The sequence below is a fragment of the Anomaloglossus baeobatrachus genome, chromosome 7, assembly GCF_048569485.1.
Source record: "Anomaloglossus baeobatrachus isolate aAnoBae1 chromosome 7, aAnoBae1.hap1, whole genome shotgun sequence".
NCBI lineage: Eukaryota > Metazoa > Chordata > Amphibia > Anura > Aromobatidae > Anomaloglossus > Anomaloglossus baeobatrachus.
The window spans coordinates 148620141-148647845 of NC_134359.1; the positions used below are offsets into that span (position 1 = coordinate 148620141).

Consider the following 27705-nt stretch of genomic DNA (forward strand, 5'->3'; position numbering starts at 1 on the left):
GTAGCAGTTATCCCCTCACCTCTCTTGTTTTTCTATCCTATCTTTTATTTGACAAGTGACTGCTAGAATGGCAGCTGCTTATAAGAAGCATGAGAAAGCTTATCTGATCCAAATGTGTGAGGAGCAAGGCCTCGATGGGTCCAACAAGACCAAAGAGATGCTAATCTGTGCCTTGGTGGAGGATGATCTGAAAGACCAGCACGATGTGGCCCAAGAGCATGGGACCAGCGAAGCACCTGGAGACTTTCCCACGGACCTAGCTCCAGGACGGTCCGCAGAACTGTCGGATTCAGAGGGGTCTGGCAGCAACCCCAGCTCCCGGAGTGAAAGGGACTCTTCCTTGCCGATGATTCTACAGCAAATGGGAGAATGTGACTCTCGAGCACGGCTACAGTTTGTGCTTCAAGAACGCCAAGCAGAGCGTGAGTTTGCTGAGCGCCAGGCTGAGCGAGAGGCTGAGAGAGCTGAGCGCCAGGCCGAGGCTGAGAGAGCTGAGCGCCAGACCGAGGCTGAGAGAGCCGAGCGAGAGGCTGAGAGAGCCGAGCGAGAGGCTGAGAGAGCCGAGCGAGAGGCTGAGAGAGCCGAGCGAGAGGCTGAGAGAGCCGAGCGAGAGGCTGAGAGAGCCGAGCGAGAGGCTGAGAGCCGAGCGAGAGGCTGAGAGAGCCGAGCGTCAAGCCCAGAGAGACCATGAGTTGAAGGTCCTCCAAGACCGGCAGCAGACACCTTCCTTACTGAACGGTGAGTCCAATAATGCCAGCAGCTTTAAGCCCCAATCGGAGCACTTTCCTGTGATTGAAAAGGACGGGGATTTGGACACCTTTCTGAGGGGATTTGAAAAGACTTGCATACAGTACCAGTATGCTTTCAGCACAATGGGCACAATACTTAACCCCAGGGCTGCGAGGCAAGGTCCTGGATGCGTTTGCCAGTCTCCCTCAAGAGCAGAGTGGAGACTATGAGGCCATAAAGCAGGCCCTAATACGGAAGTATCAGCTGACTGTACCGCAAAAAGTTCCGGACCCTCCAGCGTGGACCACACGACAGCAACAGAGACGTTGTGGATGGGCTCCGGACCATCTTTAACCAATGGGCCCAAGGACTGTCCGCCACCACTGGTGAGCAGATAACAGACCTGATGGTAAAGGACCAATTCCAACACCTGGGTCCTGCGGACGTGCGACTGTTCGTGATGGACCGGGAACCAAAGGATGCAAATACAACAGTACAGATTGCTGACACCTATGAGGTCAACCGTGCATTGGGGATGCGGAAGCCTTCCACTGCCAGCTGGAAAGGGGGTAAGATGACTACTACCACCCCTGCCAGCTGACCTCCTGGAGGTTCTGTCCCATCTGCTAGTGCCCGACCCACCTCTGACCCACGCAGGTGTTTTTCCTGCAACCAGCATGGACACCTCAGCTCCTCTTGCCCAGAGAGGCAGAAGAGGAACCCCACATCCAAGGCCCAAGGGCCTAGTGCAGCTGTTTTTTTGGTGGGGAAGGCGAGTGGTAGGGCCTGTGACAACCTACACTCTGTCACCGTGGGCGGCACCCTCACTGTGGGGCTTAAGGACACCGAACCCTGATCCGCCCGAACTGGTGCCTCCTGAAAACTTTATCCCGGGAAAACTCCTGACTGTCACTGGGGTTGGGGGTGTTCGCCAATCTTTCCCAATGGCCCGGGTTTCCCTCGACTGGGGTGCTGGGAGAGGGTGGAGGGAAGTGGGGGTGTCCGAACAACTACCAGCAAATGTTTTGTTGGGGACTGATCTGGGACGATTGGTTACACAATTTGTCCCTGATGACCCTCTCCAATCCAATAAGTCATGTGATGCAAATGTTGTTGTTAAGTCATGTGATGCAAGCGCTGTTAAGTCATGTGACCCGAATGTGTATATCCAGAACGTGATTACAAATGTTGTGCATGGTAATAAAGTAAAGGTTTGTACAGTTGAACTCAGCCATGCCACGCTGCGGATGACGTGGCTGAGGCTGTCCCCAAGGTAGTAAGTGTCTGTGTTGACAGATGTAGGCAGACATGAGAACCACGAGGAAGGTGGTCAAATGCAGCTGACCAGTGTCACAGCGGACGGTGACACGGCCGGTGGTAGCTGCCCCAGGATTGGCACTGCTCCTAAGGTACTACGGGATCAGGAGCAAGTAGCACCCAGAGCCGGTCAGGCTGATGGGGAAGAGTTGTTACCCCCCGGGGAGACAGCCTCCATCGGCGCTGTCACCCGCAGTCAGAGTGCCCAGAAGGCAGGTAGCGCGCTGCCTTCTGGCCCCTCTCCACACAGGGGGATAACAGAACCAGGTGCAGACTCCTAGGGGGTCACAGAGGGTTCCAGCCAGGTTGGGACCCTAACGTCACTTTTTGCTGCCTCCAGCCAGGAGTTCCAGGCGACTCTGCACTCAGATGTCAGCCTAGAGACGTTGAGGGACCTTGCGGAGAAGCCCGTCTCCGCGACCAATAAGGAGAGGGTATTCTGGGACCAGGGGAGGTTGTACTGGGAGACTGTTCCCTGTAACTCCCAACAGGAGGGGCTGAATGAAAGACAGCTGGTTGTGCCCTACTGCTTTAAGGATGAGTTGTTGCGGGTGGCCCATGAGATCCCCCTCTCTGGACACTTGGGGGTCAGCAAGACCAAGGCCTGGCTGTCTCACTATTTCTATTGGCCCAAGATCGGGACAGATGTTGCCAACTACTGCCGCTCCTGTATCACGTGTCAGAGAGTGGGGAAGTCGGGGCCTGCTCCCAAAGCTCCCCTGATCCCTCTGCCAGTGATAGACAAACCTTTCCAGAGGATCGCTGTGGACATCGTTGGGCTTCTGGCCGTCCCCAGCAGCTCTGGAAAACGTTTTGTCCTTACTGTGGTAGACTATGCTACCCGGTATCCGGTTCAGTGGCTCTGTCCTCCATTAGGGCCGACAAGGTGGTAGATGCCCTCTTGGCCATCTGCTCCAGAGTAGGATTTCCCAGGGAGATGCTTACCGACCAGGGGACTCAGTTAATGTCCCGTTTAATGGAGGCCCTCTGTAAGAAAATGCAGATGCAGCATCTGGTGTCTGGTGCAGCATCTGGTGTCCAGTGCAGCATCTGGTGTCCAGTGCAGCATCTGGTGTCCAGTGCGTATCACCCACAGACCAACGGTTTGTGCGAACGATTTAATGGCACTCAGAAGAAAATGCAAATTGAGTCTCAGGGACGGGACTGGCAGTGGTACCTCCCACACCTGCTATTTGCTTACTGAGAGGTCCCACAGGCCTCAACGGGATTCTCCCCCTTTGAGCTCCTGTATGGCAGACGAGTCCGGGGACCCCTCGGTCTGGTAAGGGAATCCTGGGAAGAGGAACTGAACCCCCCAGAGGTGTCTGTTGTGGAGTATGTCATGCGGCTCCGTGACAAAATGCAGGCCTTGTCGCAGCTGGTGCATGACAACATGGCGCAGGCCCAGGCTGACCAGAGGCGAAGGTACGACCAAAATGCCCGGCAGCGGACCTACCAGGTAGGTCAGAAGGTGTGGATCCTGGTCCTAGTGCCAAAAGATAAGCTTCAGGCAGCCTGGGAGGGCCCATATGTCATACACCAGCAGCTCAACCCAGTCACCTACGTGGTCACCCTCGACCATGCCTGGGGCAGGCGGAAGGCCTTCCACGTCAATATGATGAAGGCGTATCAAGAACGTGAGGCCTGCGCTCTACCAGTCTTCAACCTGCCTAAAGATGGGGAGGAAGACCCCCTCCTGGACTTGCTCGCCCAGTCCAAGGCGAGTGGGTCCATAGAGGATGCAAGGGTAAGTGACCTGCTGTCCAGCAGTCAGCGGTCCCAGCTGTGGGAGGTACTGCAAACCTTCCTGGGCGTGTTCACCAACATGCCCGGAAGGACAGAGTTAGCAGTCCACCATGTGGACACCGGGGATCACCCCCCACCGAAGTACAGGATGTCATGCGCCAGTAGATCGACGAGATGCTGACACTGGGGGTGATCCAGAGGTCCAAGAGTGCGTGGGCCTCCCCGGTAGTCCTAGTGCCAAAGAAGGACTACCGGTTCTGTGTGGACTACAGGGGGCTCAACGCCATAACAGTCACTGATGCGCACCCCATGCCGCGCATCTATGATTTGCTTGATCGGCTAGCCGGATCGAAGTACCTGTCCATCATGGACTTGAGTCGGGGATACTGGCAGATTCCCCTGAGCCCTGAGGCTCAGGAGAGATCAGCCTTTATCACACCCTTTGGGCTTTGAGTCCACCGTCATGCACTTCGGCATGAAAAATGCTCCTGCTACTTTCCAGCGGATGGTCAATCACCTGCTTGAGGGACTGGATGGGTACGCCGTGGCTTACCTGGATGACATTGCCGTCTTCAGTCCAACCTGGGAGGATGACCTCGGGCATCTACGACAGGTGCTCGGGCGCATCCATCAAGTAGGCTTGAACATCAAGCCAGGGAAGTGCCAGCTGGCCATGAGCAAGGTCCACTATCTGGGGCACCGGGTAGGCGGGGGCACTCTCAAGCCAGAGCCTGAGAAAGTAAACGCCATCGCATCCTGGCCCACCCCCAGGACCAAGAAGCAGGTGATGTCCTTCTTGGGCACCGCAGGGTACTATAGGCGGTTCGTACCAAACTATAGTAGCCTTGCAAAGCCACTGACAGACCTTACCAGAACGAGGCTTCCCCATGCAGTTGACTGGACAAACGACTGCGAGGTGGCCTTTCGAGGGTTAAAGACCACGCTCACCAGTGCCCCTATACTCCAAGCAGTCGACTTCACGCAGCAGTTTTTGGTGCAGACCGACGCTAGTGAGTTTGGCCTTGGTGCTGTGCTCAGCCAGGTCGATCCGGGAGGCCAGGAGCATCCCGTGTTGTACCTAAGCCAGAAGCTCCTGCCGAGGGAAGTGGCCTACTCCACTATGGAGAAAAAAAATGCCTGGCAATTTTGTGGGCCCTGCAGCGTCTGCAGCCCTACTTGTGTGGGCGCTCCTTCACTGTGGTGACAGACCACAACCCCCTCACCCCCTCAGCTGGCTACACACCGTGTCCGGGAACAACGGGAGTTTGCTGTGTTAGAGCCTCGCTCACCAGCAGTACGACTTCGCCGTTCGTCACAAGAAAGGCAGCAAGCATGGCAACGCTGACGGGTTATCCCGGCGAGGGGAGACTGCGAAGCTGCGCCTGGAGGAGTACCGAGAGGTCCTGCCTCCATAGCGCAGTCAAGAAGGGGGAGGTGTCATGAAAATATAATAAGCAGATATGTTTTCATGGTCTCTGGATCAGGGGTGATTCCCCCCTCCCTCCAGAGCCCTACCAAATGAACAGCCAGGAAACGATTCCCTTGTCAGGAGATGTAACAGGTACCTTTCAATTATCTTACAACACCTCTTCCCAGCTCTTCAAAGACCCCCTGCGTAGCCAGAGACGCTCCGACTACAATCTGTATACACAGGGGCGGAGTACAAGTTTCCTGCAGGAATATAGCTTTGCTGATCAAAAGGCTAGGGCAGCCATATTGTCTCCGCTGGGGAAGTATTATATATTGAGATACATATGTCCCCCAGATATGGCGGGCATACCGCTGATCTCGAAATTCCATAACGCACATCTCACATATTTAAGCTTAATCGGAGGACATACGGAAGAGCCACAAATTGATATCTGCCCCCCAGAACATGCCAGATCCCCCTTGTGTGGTATCCATCTTCTGCTAAAATCCTAAAATAAAATGCGACGGTAATATCGTCCACGTGGGATGCTCCCACACGGAGATATAAGGACCATGAGGATTCCATAGTTTTGGAAGAGGGGAAAACCCCCTCCCTTACATGATGTCAGCAGAAGTGGGGGCTGCGGGTCGGACAGAGGTTAATAAAAGCAAGTGTCTTAGTACACTCTGTGTTAATGCCAGAGGATATACATTCTGTGTATAGGATTGTCCATTTCCAAGGGGCTGCCTCTCCCCCTATATCTGAGCCATAATCCGTGACCAGGTGTAGTAATCTTTCATTTTTATTCCCTTTTTATTTTTATGTAATTGTATACTGTACTTGTATTGTTCCCTCTTGTAAATTCTTTTATATTTTTATAAACACTGCCTATTTTCGGATTAAATATATAAAATTTAATAGTTTCTTTCCTCATGCTCTATACTTATGAATCCAAAACCCGAAGGGCCTTATGCTATCTGTAATGGGTGTCCGAACTTCCTGTACCAAGTTTCGGTGATGGCAGCAGAATTATTGTGGTGTAGAATTATTGGTGTGCTATCATTAAAGGTACCGAGGTATATATATATTCCATTAGCGGGAATCAGTGATATATACATTTACCCTTGCTGTGAGACCTCCAATATTTGTCATTATTAGCTCAGCAACCTCATTTACTTATTGTCCGGCAGTTCCGAAATTGACCTGACACTAAGGGGGCGCTAGAGAGTAGTTGCGTTCTTGACAAATCCGTGAACAGCTGCGGGATATCTGAGTGACTCCCCCGGCTGTTCATGACAGTCATAAGGAGCTCAGAAATGGATGCGTCAACACTGCTTGTCTGCAGGAACCATCTTACAGCCCGTAGTCCATCCACATGTCTTATAGACGTATATAGTGACTCTACATCTGCTGTCACCATGATCATTTCCCTTTCCACATGAATGTGGTTAATTATTTGTAAAGCCGAAGTGGTGTCCTTGATAAATGACGGTAAAGTTGCTACTATAGGTTTAAGGAAATGGTCAATGGTGACAGAGATTAACTCACATTAGCTGCCATTACCTGAAATTATTGGTCTTCCTGGGGGGATCTTAAAGCTGGTGTCACACTAAGCGACAGCGACAACGACGTCGCTGTTACGTCACCATTTTCGGTGACGTAACAGCGACCTTGTAAGTCGCTGTTATGATCGCTGCTTAGCTGTCAAACACAGCAGAAGCAGCGATCATAACGTCGCTGTGCTACATGTGCAGAGAGCAGGGAGCCGCGCTTAGCGCTGGCTCCTTGCTCTCCTAGGTACAGTACACATCGGGTTAATTAACCCGATGTGTGCTGCAGCTACATGTCACAGTGCAGAGAGCAGGGAGTCGCGCACACTGCTTAGCGCTGGCTCCTTGCTCTCCTTGCTACAGTATACATAGGGTTAATTACCCGATGCATACTGCAGCCACATGTCACAGTGCAGGAGCCGGCACTGGCAGCAAGAGCGGAGGCCGGTAACCAGCGTAAACATCGGGTAACTAGGGAAAGGTCTTCCCTTGGTTACCCGATGTTTACGCTGGTTACAGCTTACCGCAGCTGCCAGTGCCGGCTCCTGCTCGCTTCATTTCGTCGCTCTCTCGCTGTCACACACAGCGATGTGTGTGTCACAGCGGGAGAGTGACGACCAAAAAATGAAGCTGGACATTCAGCAACGACCGGCGACCTCACAGCAGGGGCCAGGTCGTTGCTGGATGTCACACACAGCGACAGCGACGGGACGTCGCTGCAACGTCACAGAAAATGGTGACGTAGCAGCGACGTCGTTGTCGTCGTCGTTATGTGTGACACCAGCTTTAGGATCTTTATGTATTTTTGGGATCAGATACAGAGTAGGCAGACGTGGCTGGAGTTTCTTAACCAAATCCAAAACATTTTTGGGGATTGTTCCATCCTCATAGTCCCTCTCAAATATGATTCAGTCATCAATTGCAAAAATCAATACAACATGATTCGCATATGTACAAGTGTTGGAATATCAGTGGAGTAATGTTCAACTATATAAAATATGATGGGTATCTTGATATGACAGTACGTTATTAGCCGATTGACATTATTTATATGTAGTTGATTATAGCACTTAACCATGTTTTCAATTCTGCTATTAAGCGGGTGTTTATATAAAACACATCTAAAGTATTTTTATAAATATGAATGTGATTTTTATAAAATATGTATAAACAACATGTATGAGATATAAATTGCATTGAACTAATGTTCCCTTTTGAGAAATATATACATTGGCATGTTTGAAACCCATTATATGTGGACGCTATATGGTATAATAATTCCTGTTTGATGCAGGGGTATCCAGCCCTTTGGCAGTGCGCATGTGTTGGTCTCAGCGCTTTGAACTTCATGGTGCGCACATCATGTGACCTGAAGCGTTTCACGCTTGCGGTCCAGCGTGCGCTATCACGGAAGTTCCAGTATGTGGAAGTAGGCGGAGATAATCACATGCGCCGTCAATACAGAAGTCATGTGATGGGGGCGTATATTAGGCTTGTTCAATCCTCCGCCGTCATTGGCTGAACATCCAGTATATGAACCCGAACATCTCCCCACCCTGACACGCCCCTTTTGAAGAAGCGAGGTAAAACGGCGTCAGGAGTGGCGGGACATATGGTCAGGTGATTCGATTTCATTCATGGGTAAATATAGAATAAATCCTTTTGAGTTAAAGTATTCCTTATTATAGCTATAAATTAAACAGCTTTTGCCTGGGTGGTTTCTGGAATAGAATTTGGACTAACATGATTATTGATCTCACTAGAAATAGGCCCGATGCTATTGCATCGGCAGTGAGGTGAAATGAAGATCTGTATTTATATACTGTATGTGTTGCGTCATTGACCTCTTTCACCCCTGTGCACTGTCTCTTTCTTGTTGTGTGCTGTATATTGGTATCTGGCGTTGTGTTTCTTGAGCTGTGTTCACTATGTGGTGTCTCCCCTGTGTGCAGTGAGTGTCTACACTATGTCTCTTGTAAGCTGATTGTCCACAGAATTTTTTGGGGGCTAATTAAATGTGTTAAAGGGTGTGTGTGTGTGTGTAATATATATATATATATATATATATATATATATATATATATATATGTGTGTGTATATATATATATATATATATATATATAATTGCCTTATTCTGTCTGTCTGTCTGTCTGTCTGTCATGCTCCGAAATTGTGTCCTTACGGTGACACAAAGCTGATTGGCCGCTGGGCTCGCCATGGCCCCGCCCCCCCACACGGATTGGCCTCTCGCCCCGGCTCTCTGCAGGCCCCGCCCCCCTCACGCAATGCACGCTCGCTCTGGCCCAACTGACACGGAGCTCCGATTCCCAGGTGAGTACACACACACATCAGATCACACTCACTCTCACACTCACTCTCACACACACCTCACACATCACAACATGCTGGGATATCGCTTGCTTCTACACCGGCTCCGTCAGGATCCCGGCAGCGCCAGACATAACCTTGCGATGCTGGGATCTTGACGGAGGCCGTGAAAGCTGGTAACCATTATACACATCGGGTAACTAAGGTCCCTTGGTTACCCGATGTGTATCATAGTTACCAGTGTACACCGGCTCACACTCACTCTCACACATACCTCACACACACATCACATCGCATCCACACATCAAGGTCCTGCAGCTGCGGAACATACACACACATAACAGCACACACACACACACATACACACACAAATCAGATCACACTCACACACACCTCACACATCACATCGCATCCACATACTCACAACATCCTGGGATATCGCTTGCTTCTCGGCGGCGATTATGTGCTGTTGTGAGCTTCCAGGACCTGCCGGGGGATCACATGGCCAGAAGCATGTGATATCCCCGGATGTTGTGAGTATCAGCGCGTATGTGCAATATCGTCAGTGTGTGTGTCTTTGTGTGTGAGTGTATGTGATCGGGTGGGTGTGAGTGTATGCGATCGGGTGGGGGTGTGTCGGTGTGTGTGAGTGTATGCGATCGGGTGTGTGTGAGTGTATGCGATCGGGTGTGTGTGAGTGTATGCGATCGGGTGTGTGTGAGTGTATGCGATCGGGTGTGTGAGTGTCGGCAGAGGAGCACGGCGTGCTGGAGGAGGCTGAGAGGACAGAGGCTGATCCTGGGGAAGGCTGGGATGGGGAGGCTGATGCTGGAAACGGAGAGGCTGATGCTGGGGACAGAGAAGCTGATGCTGAGGACAGAGAGGCTGATGCTGGGGACAGAGAAGCTGATGCTGGGGACAGAGAGGCTGATGCTGCGAGAGGCTGATGCTGGGGACAGAGAGGCTGATGCTGGGGACAGAGAGGCTGATGCTGGGGACAGAGAGGCTGATGCTGGGGACAGAGAGGCTGATGCTGGGGACAGAGAGGCTGATGCTGGGGACAGAGAAGCTGATGCTGGGGACAGAGAGGCTGATGCTGGGGACAGAGAGGCTGATGCTGGGGACAGAGAGGCTGATGCTGGGGACAGAGAGGCTGATGCTGGGGACAGAGAGGCTGATGCTGGGGACAGAGAGGCTGATGCTGAGGACAGAGAGGCTGATGCTGGCGACAGAGAGGCTGATGCTGGGGACAGAGAGGCTGATGCTGGAGACAGAGAGGCTGATGCTGGGGACAGAGAGGCTGATGCTGGGAGGAGAGAGGCTGATGCTGCAGGTAGAGAGGCTGATGCTGGCGCAGCATGGCGGATGGAGCACCTTTGGGAGTGCGCAGCATGGCGGATGGAGCACGTTTGGGAGTGCGCAGCATGGCGGATGGAGCACGTTTGGGAGTGCGCAGCATGGCGGATGGAGCACGTTTGGGAGTGCGCAGCATGGCGGATGGAGCACGTTTGGGAGTGCGCAGCATGGCGGATGGAGCACGTTTGGAAATGCGCAGCATGGCGGATGGAGCACGTTTGGGAGTGCGCAGCATGGGGGATGCAGCACGATGGGGAGTGCGGAGTATGGCGGATGGAGCACGTTTGGGAGTGCGCAGCATGGAGGATGCAGCACGATGGGGAGTGCGGAGTATGGCGGATGGAGCACGTTTGGGAGTGCGCAGCATGGCGGATGGACCACGTTTGGGAGTGCGCAGCATGGCGGATGGAGCACAATGGGGAGTGCGCAGCATGGCGGATGGAGCACGTTTGGGAGTGCGCAGCATGGCGGATGGAGCACGTTTGGGAGTGCGCAGGATGGGAGATGGAGCACGATGGGGGGTGCGCAGCATACGGGATGGAGCACGATGGGGAGTGCGCTGCATGGGGGATGGAGCACGATGGGAAGTGCACACCTCCCCCCAACACACACACACACACGCGCGCACTGCACAACACACCACACACACACACTGGGAACCACAAACAACTGCCCTACACAGACACCCACACACACACAGACAACGCTGCACACACAAATATACGCACATACCGCACAACACGCACATTGCACAAAACATACCTCCCCCCAAAACACACCACACACACACAAACTGCGCAACACACACACAACGCTACAGACACACAGCGCTCCACAAACAACGCAACACACAAACAACACCGCTCTCACCCCCCATCACACCCAGACAACACCCAGAACATGTACAGCGCCCTACACAAACACTTGGTAACTACACACAACAACATCTATATATATATATATATATATATATATATATATATATATATAACAAAAATCATACATGAACTACACAATACGTAAATTCTAGAATACCCGATGCGTAGAATCGGGCCACCTTCTAGTATATATATAATTGCCTTATTCTGTCTATCTGTCTGTCTGTCTGTCTGTCTCTGTCTGTCTTGCTCCAAAATTGTGTCCTTACGGTGACACAAAGCTGATTGGCCGCTGGGCTCGCCATGGCCCCGCCCCCCCACATGGATTGGCCGCTTGCCCAGACAACTCGCCCACGCCCCGCCCCCCTCACGCAATGCACGCTCGCTCTGGCCCCGCCCCCCGCACGCATTCCCCGAACCGACCGACACGGAGCCACAACTCCCAGGTGAGTACTGTACCCCCGGGAGCCCACATCAGCGTACGCCGCCAACCCAGCCGACACATACCCTCGCATTGCTGGGGTTGCCGCCGTATGCTGGTGTGGGCTCCCGTGCGAGCGGGGGACGGGATACGCTGGTAACCATGGTAGCATAGTTACCAGCGCATCAAGGTCCTGCAGCGGCGGAACATACACTCACACACACACACATCAGATCACACTCACTCTCACACACACATCACACACACATCACATCGCATCCACACACTCACAACATCCTGGGATATCGCTTGGTTCTCGGCGGCGATACTGTGCAGTGAACTTCCAGGACCTGCCTGCCGGCTTATCACATGGCCAGAAGCATGTGGTATCTCCGGATGTTGTGAGTGTGAGCGCGTATGTGCAATATCGTCAATGTGTGTGTGAGTGTATGCGATCGGGTGTGCGTGAGTGTATGCGATCGGGTGTGCGTGAGTGTATGCGATCGGGTGTGCGTGAGTGTATGCGATCGGGTGTGTGTGTGTGCGATCGGATCTGTGTCGGCAGAGGAGCACGTCGTGCTGGAGGAGGCTGGGAGGAGAGAGGCTGATCCTGGGGAAGGCTGGGAGGGGGAGGCTGAGAGAAGAGAGGCTGATGCTGGGGGAGGCTGAGGCTGGGGTAGGCTGGGAGGAGAGTGGCTGATGCTGGGAGGAGAGTGGCTGATGCTGGGAGGAGAGTGGCTGATGCTGGGAGGAGAGTGGCTGATGCTGGGAGGAGAGTGGCTGATGCTGGGAGGAGAGTGGCTGATGCTGGGAGGAGAGAGGCTGATGCTGCGGGCAGAGAGGCTGATGCTGCGGGCAGAGAGGCTGATGCTGGTGCAGCATGGCGGATGGAGCACGATGGGGGGTGCGCAGCATGGCGGATGGAGCACGATGGGGAGTGCGCAGCATGGGGGATGGTGCACGATGGGGAGTGCGCAGTATGGCGGATGGAGCATGTTTGGGAGTGCGCAGTATGGCGGATGGAGCACGATGGGAGGTGCGCAGCATGGCGGATGGAGCACGTTTGGGAGTGTGCAGCATGGCGGATGGAGCACGTTTGGGAGTGCGCAGCATGGCGGGTGCAGCACGATGGGGAGTGCGCAGTATGGCGGATGGAGCACGTTTGGGAGTGCGCAGCATGGCGGATGGACCACGTTTGGGAGTGCGCAGCATGGCGGATGGAGCACGTTTGGGAGTGCGCAGCATGGCGGATGGAGCACGATGGGGAGTGCGCAGCATGGGGGATGGAGCACGATGGGGGGTGCGCAGCATGGGGGATGGAGCACGATGGGAGGTGCACACCTCCCCCCAACACACACACACGCACACACACACACACACACACACACACACACACACACACACACACACACGCGCGCGCGCGCACTGGGAACCACAAACACCACCCTACACAGACACCCACACACACAGACAACGCTGCACACACACAACACCCAACACACAAACACCGCGGCATACATAAATATACGTACATACCGCACAACACACACATTGCACAAAACATACCTCCCCCGAAAACACACCACACACACACAAACCGCGCAACACACACACACACACAACGCTACAGACACACAGCGCTCCACAAACAACGCAACACACATACAACACCTCTCTCACCCCCCGCCACACCCAGAACATGTACAGCGCCCTACACAAACACTTGGTAAGTACACACAACAACATCTATATATATAACAAAAATCATACATGAACTACACAATACGTAAATTCTAGAATACCCGATGCGTAGAATCGGGCCACCTTCTAGTATATATATATATATATATATATATATATATTTCTCTTTCTCTAACACACACCGCCCTGCTATACACTCCGCTCTAACACACAGGCACAGACACAGAGGCGCGCACAGACACAGACAGGCGCACATAGCTCTGCTATACACTCAGCACACACATGCGCACACACACTCATACAGCACTGAACTGTCTAGAATGGAGGCTGCAGGGAGATCCTCAAAAATCCACTCCAATCTAGATGCAACCATGTGCTTACAGGACTTGTGTGATGTCTTTGTTATGTGATCAGTCACATGATCAGAAGCTACTGCTACAGGGGACTCTGCTCTGTGTCTGCAGGACTCTGCTTTGTGGGAGTATAAAGTGGAGCCACAGGTGTAATGTAATGTGCGGGGGTGGCGGGGGAGCCGCGGGTATAATGTAATGTGCGGGGTGGCAGATCCGCGGATGTAATGTAATATGGGAGGGTGGCGGAGCGCGTCTGTAACGCAATGTTCAAGGGTGGCGGAGCCACGGGTGCAATGTAATGTGCGGGGGGGGCAAAGCCACGGGTGTAATGTACTGTGCGGGGGGCAGAGTCGCGGGTGTAATTTAATGTGCGGGAGTATGAAGTGGAGCCGCGAGCACAATGTAATGTGCGGGGGTGGAGTGTGGGTGTAATGTAATGTGCAGGGGTGGCGGAGCTGCGAGTGTAATGTAATATGCGGGGGGTGGCAGAGCGCAGGTGTAATACAATGTGCGGGGGTGGCGGAGCCACGGGTGTAATGTAATGTGCAGGGGTGGCGGAGCCACGGGTGTAATGTAATGTGCAGGGGTGGCGGAGATGCGGATGTAATGTAATGTAATGTGCGGGAGTATGAATGGAGCTGCGTGTGTAACGTAATGTTCGGGCGTGGCAGAGCCGCGGGTGTAATATAATGTGCGGGGGGCAGAGCGCGGGTGTAATGTAATGTACGGGGGGCGGAGCGCGGGTGTAATGTAATGTGCGGGAGTATGAAGTGGAGCCGCGGGTGCAATGTAATGTGCGGGGGTGGCGGAGTGCGGGTGTAATGTAATGTGCATGTGCGGGGGGCGGAGCACGGGTGTAATGTAATGTGCGGGGGGTGACGGAGCCTTGGGTGTAATGGAATGTGCGTGGGTGGCGGCGTAGCCGCGGGTGTAATGTGCGGGGATGGCGGAGCCGCGGGTGTAATGTAATGTGCGGGGCGGCGGAGCCACGGATGTAATGTGCGGGGGTGGCGGAGCCGTGGGTGTAATGTGCGGGGATGGCGGAGCCGCGGGTGTAATGTAATGTGCGAGGGTGGTGGAGCCGTGGGTGTAATCTAATGTGCCGGGGTGGCGGAGCCGCGGATGTAATGTAATGTGTGGGGGTGGCGGAGCCGTAGGTTTAATGTAATGCGCGGGTGTAATGTAACGTGCGGGGGTGGCGGAGCCACGGGTGTAATGTAATGCGCCTGCGCAACTGACAGTGGTGCGGTACATGATGGAATAGCAGAACAGATAAAACTGGTGATTATGTAAGTAGTTATGTTGCAAGGTAATCAATTCTGGAATACTATGTAAAAATCATTTATGTGGGGATGGATCCCACTTGTTATATAATGATCCCTTATGCCAATATGAGATTAATAAATTATATGGACCAAGGATTGTTTGTCAATTATAAATAAGGTGATATTCTAGCATTTTTTGTTATACGGCTATTTAACCAATGGATTGTTTATAAATCGCACTAATTCCTTGTGAATATTATGATTGTAAATTAACTCTATCTGTTTTTGTCCTGGGATCACATGTCCCGCTTGGGTGTTTTCCTGTTTTTAATTATTTGCTAGAAATTATTGAAATAAAGCTTTTCTATTTTTCTCTTAATTGAGTGCGTTGTCACTTCGTGTCCAACCCAAGTATAAGAGGTTGGTTTTGGTAGTATCCTCATGGTTTGAAGTGTGTGCTGTATACTAGGACAATTATTATATAACAAGCCGGATTGTGCCTAATGCCAAAAAACTGATGTGTGAAAGCAGCCTTAGGCCTCTGCCACATTCACGTGAAAATCACGCACGTGCCGAGAGACACGTATTTCCCCTGCGTGTTGCGTGCAGGTAAGTACGTGTCTCTGGTACGTGCGGGACACGTGTGTTCTACGTGTGCTATCCGCGATAGCACACGTAGAACCGGTAATTAACATACTCACGTGGTCCTTCCTGCTTTCCGCGCTGCCGTCCGTGGTGCTGATCTTCGGTCTCCAGCCCTCCCGTCTCCCCGCTGCTGCTGCTGCCAGGCAGTGAAGTGAATATTCTATGAGATTATTGAGCGACGGTCGGCAGCAGCGGCAGAGACAGGAGGGCTGAAGAAGATGAGTAAATGTTTGGTTTTTTTTTCCACTGACAGGTGTGTTTCTCCGACACGTGTCACACGGGACCGCATCCACACTACACCCATGTGGTATGGGTGCGGGCCGTGTGACACCCGTGCTGCGGGAGAAAACACTGACATGTCAGCGTTTAGAAAAATGCACACACGTACAAACGCACACGGACACACGTTCCGTGTGGTTTTACGTGTGTGTGCCTGCTACAATAGGGTAGCATTGCTTAACGTGTCTCCGTGCCGCCGGTACGTGTAAAAAAATGACAAACACGTGCCGGCGGCACGGATGTGTGTCGCAGGCCTTAGGCTGCTTTCACACATCCGGTTTTGGCTGTGCGGCACAATACAGCGCTTTGCTGAAAAAACGCAACCGATTTTTTTTTGCCGCCGGTTGCGTTTTTTCCTGCATAGACTTGCATTAGCGCCGTATTGTGCCGCATGGCCTTGCGTTCCATCCGGTTGTTGCCGGATGCGGCATATTTAGCCCATGCGGCGGCCGGATGGAACGTTGAATATTATTAAACATGATATATGAGATATGCTTTGTTCTGTGTCTCTGATTAAAACCCCCGAAATTTTTTGTTTTACATCCTTAACTTTTAGGAAAACTTTGGCTTTGATAAGATTGAGGTCCGAGATAATGGAATAGGAATTTGTGGAGCAGACGCACCTGTTATGGGCATAAAGCATTATACCTCTAAGATATCCAGTCATGAAGATTTAGAAACAGTACAAACATATGGATTTCGTGGAGAAGCCCTGGGTTCAATCTGTTCAATTGCTGAGGTAAGCTGTGGAAATAAATTGTAAAAAAAGAAGTTCAGCATCAATGTGGTTTTCGATGAGATGGCAAGAGACAAAAACAGTCTCATCACGTGGAGTTTGGACCAGGTAACCTATTTACAGCCAAAGATAGCGCTGAACAGCCTTGGGGGGGGGTTGCAGTATAGAGGATGAGGGAGTGTGGAACATGGAGAATGGAGGGATGGAACATGAGGGGTTGTGCAACATGGGGATGGAGGATCAGGGGTTGTGCAGCATGGGGGATGGAGCGTGTGTGCAACATGAAGAATCAGGGGGTTGTACAGCATGGAGAATAAGAGGATGGAGCATGAGAGGGTGCGCAACATGGGGGATGGAAGATGAGGGGGTGTGCAGGATGGGGGATGGAGCATGAGGGGGTGTGCAACATGGAGGATCATGGGGGTGTGCAGCATGGAGAATAAGGGGATGGAGCATGAGGGGGTGCGCAACATGGAGGATTGAGGGGGAGTGCAACATTGAGTATCAGGGGGGGGATGGAGCATGAGGGGATGGGCAACATGGGGATGTCGGATCAGGGGGTGTGCAGGATGGGGGATGAAGTGTGTGTGCAACATGAAGAATCAGAGGTGTGTGCAGCATGGAGAATAAGAGGATGGAGCATGAGGGGGTGCGCAACATGGGGGATGGAGCATGAGGGAGTGTGCATCATGGAGGATCAGGGGGGTGTGCAGCATGGAGAATAAAGGGATGGAGCATGAGTGGGTGCGCAACATGGAGGATCGAGGGGGAGCGCAACATTGAGGATCAGGGGGGGATGGAACATGAGGGGATGGGCAACATGGGGATGGAGGATCAGGGGGTGTGCAGTATAGGGGATGAAGTGTGTGTGCAACATGAAGAATCGGGGGGGGGGGTGCAGCATGGAGAATAAGAGGATGGAGCATGAGGGGTGCACAACATGGGGGATGGAGGATCGGGGGGGAGTGCAGGATGCGGGATGGAGCATGAGTGGGTGCGCAACATGGAGGATCGAGGGGGAGCGCAACATTGAGGATCAGGGGGGGATGGAACATGAGGGGATGGGCAACATGGGGATGGAGGATCAGGGGGTGTGCAGTATAGGGGATGAAGTGTGTGTGCAACATGAAGAATCGGGGGGGGGTGCAGCATGGAGAATAAGAGGATGGAGCATGAGGGGTGCACAACATGGGGGATGGAGGATCGGGGGGGAGTGCAGGATGCGGGATGGAGCATGAGGGGGTGTGCAACATGGAGGATCAGGGGGGTGTGCAGCATGGAGAATAAAGGGATGGAGCATGAGGGGGTGCGCAACATGGAGGATCGGGGGGATGGAGCATGAGCGGATGGGCAACATGGGGATGTCGGATCAGGGGTTGTGCAGGATGGGGGGATGGAGCATCAGGGAGTGTGCAACATGGAGGATCAGGGGGTGTGCAGCATGGAGAATAAGGGGATGGAGCAAGAGGGGTTGCGCAATATGGGGGATGGAGGATCAGGGGGTGTGCAGGATGGGGGATGGAGCATGAGGGGGTGTGCAACATGGAGGATCATGGGGGTGTGCAGCATGGAGAATAAGGGGATGGAGCATGAGGGGTTGCGCAACATGGAGGATCGAGGGGGAGCGCAACATTGAGGATCAGGGAAGGATGGAGCATGAGGGGATGGGCAACATGGGGATGGAGGATCAGGGGTTGTGCAGGATGGGGGGATGAAGCATCAGGGGGTGTGCAACATAGAGGATCAGGGGGTGTGCAGCATAGAGAATAAGGGGATGGAGCAGGAGGGGTTGCGCAATATGGGGGATGGAGGATCGGGGGTGTGCAGGATGGGGCATGAGGGGGTGTGCAACATGGAGGATCAGGGGGGTGTTCAGCATGGAGAATAAGGGGATGGAGCATGAGGGGATGCTCAACATAGACAATGAATGGAAGGGGGAGGATGGAAAATGAGGGGGGGGTTCAGTATGGAGACTGGGGTGGATGAATAACATGGGAGGGGCATGGTATAGAGAAGGGGTAGCGTGGTGGGACTCGGCTCAATATGGAGAAGGGTTAGCATGGGGGGGGCTCTGCCAAGTATGGGGAAAGGGGTAGCATGGGGGGACTCGGCTCAGTTGGAGAAGGAGTAGCATGGGGGGACTTGGCTCAGTATGAAGAAGGGGTAGCATGGTGGGACTCGGCTCAGTATGGAGAAGGGGTAGCATGGGGAGTGCTCAGTTAGGAGCCTGGGAGGGCTCGGTAAAAGAATCATAAAGCATAAGGCTCATTATAGAGTGGGGACCACATGAGGGGAACAGTGGGGTGAGGGCTGCATGAGTGGGGGGTGTGGGGACAGTGGAGATCATAGTTCATAATTGAGGAAGGTGAAGAGGGTATAATTCATAGTGGAGAGGACAGTGAGGGGGTTTTCAATTTAGGGGGCGGTGTGGCGGTGATATTTCATTATGGACAGTGTAGAAGGAATATTTTATAGAAGAGAATAATGTGTAGGCTGTATAACACAAGTAAGACAGTGTGGGGGTCGTTTTTTGTGCAGTGAGTGGCAGCTAAGTATTCAGGGGCACAGCATAGGGCTTACTTAGGGAGGTTACTTTTTAGCGAGGAGCATTATATTGACACTGTTAGTCTAAAAGGGAAACTATCACCAGGTTTTTGCTACCTAATCTGAGAACAGCATAAAGTAGGGGCAGAAATCCTGATTCCAACGATGTCACTTATTGAGCTGCTTAGTGTAGTTTTGATAAAAACACTTTAACTTTGTATAATCAGTAGTAGATTATCATCACTGGACTACTTGGCGTGCTGTAGGTAGTCCAGCATATTCATGAGCTCTGTATAACTGCTGGATCTGCAGCAGAGAAAACATTGATTTTATCAAAACGACAGCAAACAGCTCAGAGACACATTGCTGGAATCGGGGTTTCTGTCTCTACATTATGCTGCTCTCAGATGGGGGAGCAAAAACCTAGTCACAGATTTTCTGTAAGGTCACCATTTTGGTATGTGCTGTAGAAGTCCAAACAAGTTTTGGGAGACGCAGGACAATATGTTGCTAAGATCGATTACATTTTAAAGGAGTCTTTAACTCCCAAAATGCCAATTAATCTGCATACACATTTATACAGGGGACGTCGCCCTGGCATGTTCAGTTTTAACATAATAATTTATGTGCACCGTGGGCGTAGCCAATGTCTTGGTGCAGCAGTGCAGTCTCCTATTTGCACAATAAAGCAAGTCCCTCAGTCATCTTAACTGACAGATGTCCTTTGCTGAGGGTAAGACTATGTGCGCACTAGAAAAGTGATTTTTCTCAAGAAAATTTCTTGAGAAACTTCTGGGAGTTAAAGATTTCCGCACCTGCGGAAAAATCCGCAGGAAAAACGCATGCAGATTTGCCGCGAATTTGCCGCGGATTTACCGCAGGTTGGTCCCTGCGGTTTTACAATAAATATTATAGATAATCGATAGATAGATAATGGATAGAGGGAAAGATGGATAGATGAATAGATAGATAGATAGGTAGATGAGAAAGACCTAATGTCCCACCTCCCTGCATTTTCTAAGCTGGCACCCTTTAGTGACTTTCATGTGGCACTAAAGGGTGCTTAGCCTTGTAATTAGCCATAAAATAAATAAATAATTAAAAAAAAAAGACGTGAGCACCCCCCATCTTTTGTAGCCAGCTAGGGTAAAGCAGACGGCTGCAGCCTGCAAACCACAGCTGGCAACTTCATCTTGGCTGGAAATCCAAAACAGAGGGCACCCCACGCTGTTATTTTACATTAAATAAATAATTTAAAACAAAAAATGTGGGGTCCCCCCCAAATTGCATCACCAGCCGAGGTAAAGCGGACAGCTGTGGTCTGGTATTCTCAGAATAGGGAGGTCCACTGTTATTGGACACTCCCCAGCCTAAAAATAGCAGGCCGCAGCCGCCTCAAAAGTGGCGCATCCACGCTTCGCCCCAACTCATCCCGTTGCCCTGGTGCGTTGGCAAACGAGGTAATATATGGGGTTGATGCCAGATGTGTAATGTCACCTGGCATCAAGCCCTGGGGTTGGTGAGGTCAGGCGTCTATCAGATACCCGACATCACCAAACAAGTCAGTAAGAAATAAAAAATAGACAACAAAAAAAGTTTTATTTGAAAAAACACTCCCCAAAACATTCCCTCTTTCACCAATTTATTGAAAAGAACAATCAATTCCACGTCCGGCGTAATCCAATAAGGGGGAGGGTCCCACGGCAATCCATACCATAGTCAATGTCCCAGTCCATGAAGAACAGAATGTTCCCCATTGGCTGGGAGAGCAATGCAGTGACCTGAGCTAACATCAATAGCCCAGGTCACTGCATGTGATGCCGAGCGCTGCTGCCAGGAGGATAGATGAGATCATTACCTGCTGTGATCATCTCCTGTACTGCTGACGTCAGTGCTGTCACTGACTTCTATGCCCACCACGTTGTCAGAAGTATCGCGAGAGCCCGTGACGTCACCGCTAGTGACAGTCTCGGGCCGCTCGCGAGACGGGCATAGACAGCAGTGACCGCGGTGACGTCAGGAGGCGGGAGATCGTCACAGCAGGTAATGATCTCACCCTCTGACAGCAGCGATCGTCATCCCCGCGGCTGCCAGCACTGCAGGGTGTCAGTGTCTGCCTGCGCTGCCGCGTGACAGGCTGCTGACACTGCGGGCAGACACTGACACCCTGCAGTGCAGTGTCAGTGTCTGCCTGTGTCAGTGTCTGCCTGCGCTGCAGCGTGACAAGCTGCTGACACTGCGGGCACACACTGACACGCCGTAGTGCAGGCAGCCGCGAGGCTGGAGCGGGACACAGACTGCACGGGCCACCTGAGGGTAGCACGGAAGTGCTTCTGTGCGACGTCCAGGGAGTGTGACGTCTGTGTTTACTCTGCTCCGCTTCCTCTTCCTGTCATAATGACATCGCTTCCTGCAAAACCGCAGGCAGCGGTGAGCATTACCGCAGGTAAATCGCGGCTATACCGGGGGTATACCGCACATCATTTGCTACCTGCGGTATACCCCCGGAATTTCGCGATTACATTACAGTGAATGGAGTGAAATTCCGGGGGTATTCCGCAGGTACCTGCGGAAAATAATGGACATGCTCATTTTCTCAAGAAATTTTCTCAAGAAATTCTTCTCAAGGAAATTCCTTGAGAAAAATTCGCAGTGTGCGCACAGCTATTTTTTTTTCACATAGGATTTGCTGGGAAATGTCTGCACAAAGATTGCAGCCATTTCTCAAGAAATTTCCGCGGTAAATCCACGGGTAAATCCGCGGGTAAAACGCACTAGTGCGCACATAGCCTAAGTGCTGTCTAAAATCACTTAGCATTTCTGCACGGGTCCCGATACGTCCCTGGCTAGGTTGTCAGTTTTAAAGCGGATCCTCTTTAAAGAATGAGTTGGGGAGGAAAGAGATATAGGAGAACTTTTCCTACCTACGAAAAAAAGTCCTGTGAGAAAGAAAAAAAAAAAGATAAAAAAAAAAATAAAATATTCCTCCTACAATATTGTCAGCGTTGCAGATCAAGGTTTTGGTTAAAGGGAACCAATCACCATGATTTTCGTATATAAGCTAAAGCCAGTGCTATACTGGCGCTATCAGCCTGCGTATCTACTCTACATACCATTTGTGGTCAGCTCGATGTTTAGGCTTTCAAATCCAGAAAGTAAACTTTGAAAAAATTGTCAGCACAGAGAGAGGAAGGAACAACAGGTGGGGGGGAGCCACATGAATACCCAATTTTTAATATGAAGAAATAAAGGAAAAGTTTTTATTCCTGTGTTTTTTGGTGCTGGCTATTTTCTCTTTCCTATACAGATATATATATTTTTTTTAATTATGTACCATCATATCAGTCATTGTATTTTGTAGATTTGCCAGTTTCCTTGTCCATCCCTCCATACCTGTATCACCATTTATTAATGCCATATGTAATGTTCTGTTTTAATGAGCTTAATAATAAAAAAACATTTTTAGGCCCTATACATTTTTGTTGTTTATATTGAATTTGAGTTGTTTGCCTTGTATGCACTCATGAAAGTGTATGCAGTGTTGACTCTATTATTTATTAGCTATTGTGTGGTGTGATTATCTGGTTTGAAGGGAACCTGTCACCGTTTTTCCCCCCATATAAAGTACAGTCATCACTTGTATGCCCTTATATACATGCCGTATATACGTTTCCAAGCCGATTTACATAAAGTAAAACAGACCTTTTATTATTTTCACTTACAGGGTGGTCCGGTCCTATGGGCATCTCTGGTTTTGACAGCTCTGCCTCATATGGATGACGCACCCTGTATCATCCACACTGTTTCACAGTGCCCCTCATCATGCTTCTGCGCAGGTGTACTTCTTTGTCCTGGCGAGGGCTGAGCAAAGTACTGTAATGCGCAAGTGTAGGGAAAAGCAAAAGAGTGTCTGCGCATGTGCGAAGCAAGGAGGATAGTGATCCCAAAAAGACAGGAGGCGCCGGATGAACACCATCGATGCCCATCAGACCGGTCCTCTCCTAGGTGAGTGTAATGAAAGTTTGTTTTTTCGTTATGCAGGGCGACTTGGGGACATATATAGAGCTTTCTAAAATTATTTATATAAGAGCATGCAAGTGGTGGACACACTTTATATGGGGAAAACCTGGAGACAGGTTCCATTTATGGATATAAGCATTGAATGTTTGAAAATTGCCAAGTACTAAACTTAAGATGTTTAGTTCACTGACCTAAAAGGATAGGAGCTGTGCCGTAAAATATAACGTTTATTAAAAATATTAAAAAAAATGAACTTAAAGTGTCCAAGAGGACACCACTGATTTTGAAACTCCCTTAAACGTGAAAAGTGCATCCAGAATGGCGCATTAGCAAAGGGACCTACAGTGCCTACAAGTAGTATTCAACCCCCTGCAGATTTAGCAGGGTTGATAAGATGCAAATAAGTTAGAGCCTGCAAACTTCAAACAAGAGCAGGATTTATTAACAGATGCATAAATCTTACAAACCAACAAGTTATGGTGCTCAGTTAAATTTTAATAAATTTTCAACATAAAAGTGTGGGTCAATTATTATTCAACCCCTAGGTTTAATATTTTGTGGAATAACCCTTGTTTGCAATTACAGCTAATAATCGTCTTTTATAAGACCGGATCAGGCCGGCACAGATCTCTGGAGTTATCTTGGCCCACTCCTCCATGCAGATCTTCTCCAAGTTATCTAGGTTCTTTGGTTGTCTCATGTGGACTTTAATCTTGAGCTCCTTCCACAAGTTTTCAATTGGCTTAAGGTCAGGAGACTGACTAGGCCACTGCAACACCTTGATTTTTTTCCCTCTTGAACCAGGCCTTGGTTTTCTTGGCTGTGTGCTTTGGGTCGTTGTCTTGTTGGAAGATGAAATGTCGACCCATCTTAAGATCCTTGATGGAGGAGCGGAGGTTCTTGGCCAAAATCTCCAGGTAGGCCGTGCTATCCATCTTCCCATGGATGCGGACCAGATGGCCAGGCCCCTTGGCTGAGAAACAGCCCCACAGCATGATGCTGCCACCATTATGCTTGACTGTAGGGATGGTATTCTTGGGGTTGTATGCAGTGGCATCCAGTCAACAAACGTCACGTGTGTGGTTGGCACCAAAGATCTCGCTCTTGGTCTCATCAGACCAGAGAACCTTGAACCAGTCTGTCTCAGAGTCCTCCAAGTGATCATGAGCAAACTGTAAACGAGCCTTGACATGACGCTTTGAAAGTAAAGGTACCTTACGGGCTCGTCTGGAACGGAGACCATTGCGGTGGAGTACGTTACTTATGGTATTGACTGAAACCAATGTCCCCACTGCCATGAGATCTTCCCGGAGCTCCTTCCTTGTTGTCCTTGGGTTAGCCTTGACTCTTTGGACAAGCCTGGCCTCGGCACGGGTGGAAACTTTCAAAGGCTGTCCAGGCCGTGGAAGACTAACAGTAGTTCCATAAGCCTTCCACTTCCGGATGATGCTCCCAACAGTGGAGACAGGTAGGCCTAACTCCTTGGAAAGGGTTTTGTACCCCTTGCCAGCCTTGTGACCCTCCACGATCTTGTCTCTGATGGCCTTGGAATGCTCTTTTGTCTTTCCCATGTTAACCAAGTATGAGTGCTGTTCACAAGTTTGGGGAGGGACTTAATTAGTCAGAAAAGGCTGGAAAAAGAGATAAGAAGTATTTCAGGCACAAAGAACAATGAGCTTCACATGTTTGGATTAATTAAAACTTTAGGGGAACCAAACAGAATTCTTGTGATTTGAGGGGTTGAATAATAAATGACCCTCTGAATAAACTTTTCACAATTTAAAAAAAAAAAAATAAAAAAAATAAATAACATTCTTTTTTGCTGCAGTGCATTTCACACTTCCAGGCTGATCTACAGTCCAAATGTCACAATGCCAAGTTAATTCCGAATATGTAAACCTGCTAAATCTGCAGGGGGTTGAATACTACTTGTAGGCACTGTATGTATTGTGGCAACTAGGATGCCATATTGGTAATAAACCGTTTTAATGCTTTGCCTTCTAAATTGGGGACAAAGTAGATGACAACAGGAACTACTGTCTGCTCCTATAATTCAATCTAAGGAGGACTGAAATTCCTAGATAGTAGACAGAAATATCACACAATCACTGTAATTTCACTGGGTGGCCACTAAATGGTGCTAACGGCTAATATAGATCTAAGACAGCTGCGTTAGAAGCTGACCTCTGTGTGGAGACAGATTATGGATATCAGTCTATGATCTTTGTGATTCACTAAACTGAGGCTAGATAATACTAGCTGTCATGAACAGGGGGAAGGAGTGGAAGGTACACCCTTCCTTTCCGCCCGACAGAGCACATGACTCGCTCTCTAGCGCCCCTATTATAGTCAGGCCAATTATGGAATTGCCCGACAATAAGCAAGGAGGCCGCTATTCTACTATGCCGATGATTGAAGGGTTCCCGGTGAGAGTAAGGTATATATTCCCCCGACTCCTGCGGCGGAATATATCTTATCCGCCCCTGATCTCACCGGTCGCTTCACAATGATCCTTGGCACAAACTCGCTGCCATCAATCGATTACGATAACTATTACGCCGAGCACACAGACGTGGAATTCAGGATCGAGATAACAGAACAGCCCAAGATTAAATTTATATGTTTTAATAGCTGTAAGGGCACACTAGAGACTACGATATATACAATAAGGAATTTACAGAATATATAGATATATGTCAGAATACATTTACAAATAAGACATGGTCACAAACAGGCATACAGATGTATCAATTACCTTATTCCCCAGCGGACACAGGGGGGCGCTGTGTGGCCACACGGTTCCTGGATCTTCCCCCACGTGCACCACCACGAGACCACCCGAAGAAGAACAAAACACGGACCTCTGTCCTTAGCTTTTATCTGTTCTGTCCTGGACTCACCCGGCCCACCCTCGTGACATCATTCTGGCTGGAAATTCCCCCCCCCTGCAGTTAGCTGAAAATAACCTAATGTTATATTTCCCAGCATAACTCTGCCCCTGAACTTCTCACACGGAAGATATGACTCTCGTTTTGATGGCCGTGAGTTGCTCTCCGTTTTGATAAGAAATCTGAGGGTTCTGCGGGCTTCCTGTGGCCAGTTATTAATTATTGAGGGCTACGCACATCATACAGGTTTGCCGAAATATGTGTTCCGTGCATCTGGCCCTCAGGAATATGAAAATGTGCCTGTCTTGTCTGTGGGGGCGATGTACCCCCAATTTCGAAAATCTACTGACGGTGCCGAATTGTGTGGAGGAGACCTTTGAAGTTAGGTTATAAACCTGACGGTTCCGAATTGTCTGGAGGAGACCTTTGAAGTTAGGTTATAAACCTGGAGCTTCCCTCCCACCTCCTGTGTAGGACAATTCACTCCACAGGGCGTGTGCTGGTTCAAGAGCTATCTTAATTGGATTTTGACACCTTGAGTTTTACATTTCCTTTCCCTTACTGTTCTCAGGCCTAACTAGCTCATCTAATTTCCTCAGGTTAATTAGCATACTGACTGAAACCTCCTTAGGCCTTAAGGCCCAGTCACACACAACGAGATATGGTCGTACCTTGACATGATGGCGGCTATAGGAATATGGCTTAATAGATCAGAATATATCCCTATTTCCTCACACTAGCATTCAGTACATGCCGAAGCCATCCGTCTCCGTTGTCAGCAGCGAGATCTAGGTAAGCTGCCGATGCCGGCGTACCTGGTACATAGGTGACAGGTAATGAAAACCTGCCTGTGTATATTTCTACTAGGGTTCGCTGACATAAAGGGCATAGTTTGTTTAAGTCCCATTGGAAAAACACATTGCAGATTAGGAAGTGCACAGAGTGCTAATGTGAAGTGCTATTGCCCTATGTGTTTCATTGTAGTTGCCCAGACTCCTCAGGGGTGGTTGGCAACTTGTCATTTTGAGAAAATTGGTTTTAGATACAACGTATTTAGCAATGATACGCCGGCAAAATGGCTGGCTGTCAGATTTGAAAAATAAGGGGCTTGGTAATTAAGCTCAAAATTGGCTCCATCAATAAGGAGTTAAATTGTATCTGTAGAAGTACAAATCACCCCTTAATGACTGCTAATATGCTTTTTAACAGCGCCTTATTTCTCAGAGCAGCTATTTAACATTGCTGAGGAATAAGTAAATAGCGCCCCACGGGTGAAATTCCCATGGGTGGGAGCTGTTCATGACATCGAGCATCATCCCCGACCAGCTTTAGAACCTTTTAGGGCCGATTAACCCTTTAAATACTGCTGTCAATGATGTGGTATATAAATGGTTAAAAGGTAGTTAAAAGACCTGTGGCAGGATTGGAACCCTGTGATGATAATCGCGGGTGTCGATCATTGCCATGGTACCCTGGGGTCATCTGATGACCCCACACTATGGTGGCCTGTAAGATCCAGCTATGAGCAAGGTATTACA

At 50.3% G+C, this 27705-nt stretch overlaps 1 protein-coding gene across 4 annotated transcripts in view; it reads left to right on the forward strand.

Moving 5' to 3' along the window:
• Positions 1-27705, forward strand: part of PMS1 (PMS1 homolog 1, mismatch repair system component) — a 929444-nt gene that overhangs the window by 157957 nt on the left and 743782 nt on the right. For all 4 annotated transcript variants that reach the window (XM_075317757.1, XM_075317755.1, XM_075317759.1 and 1 more), the window contains one exon: positions 16536-16718. In XM_075317757.1, coding sequence (XP_075173872.1) covers positions 16536-16718 — 183 coding nt within the window. The remainder of the gene's footprint in view (positions 1-16535; positions 16719-27705) is intronic.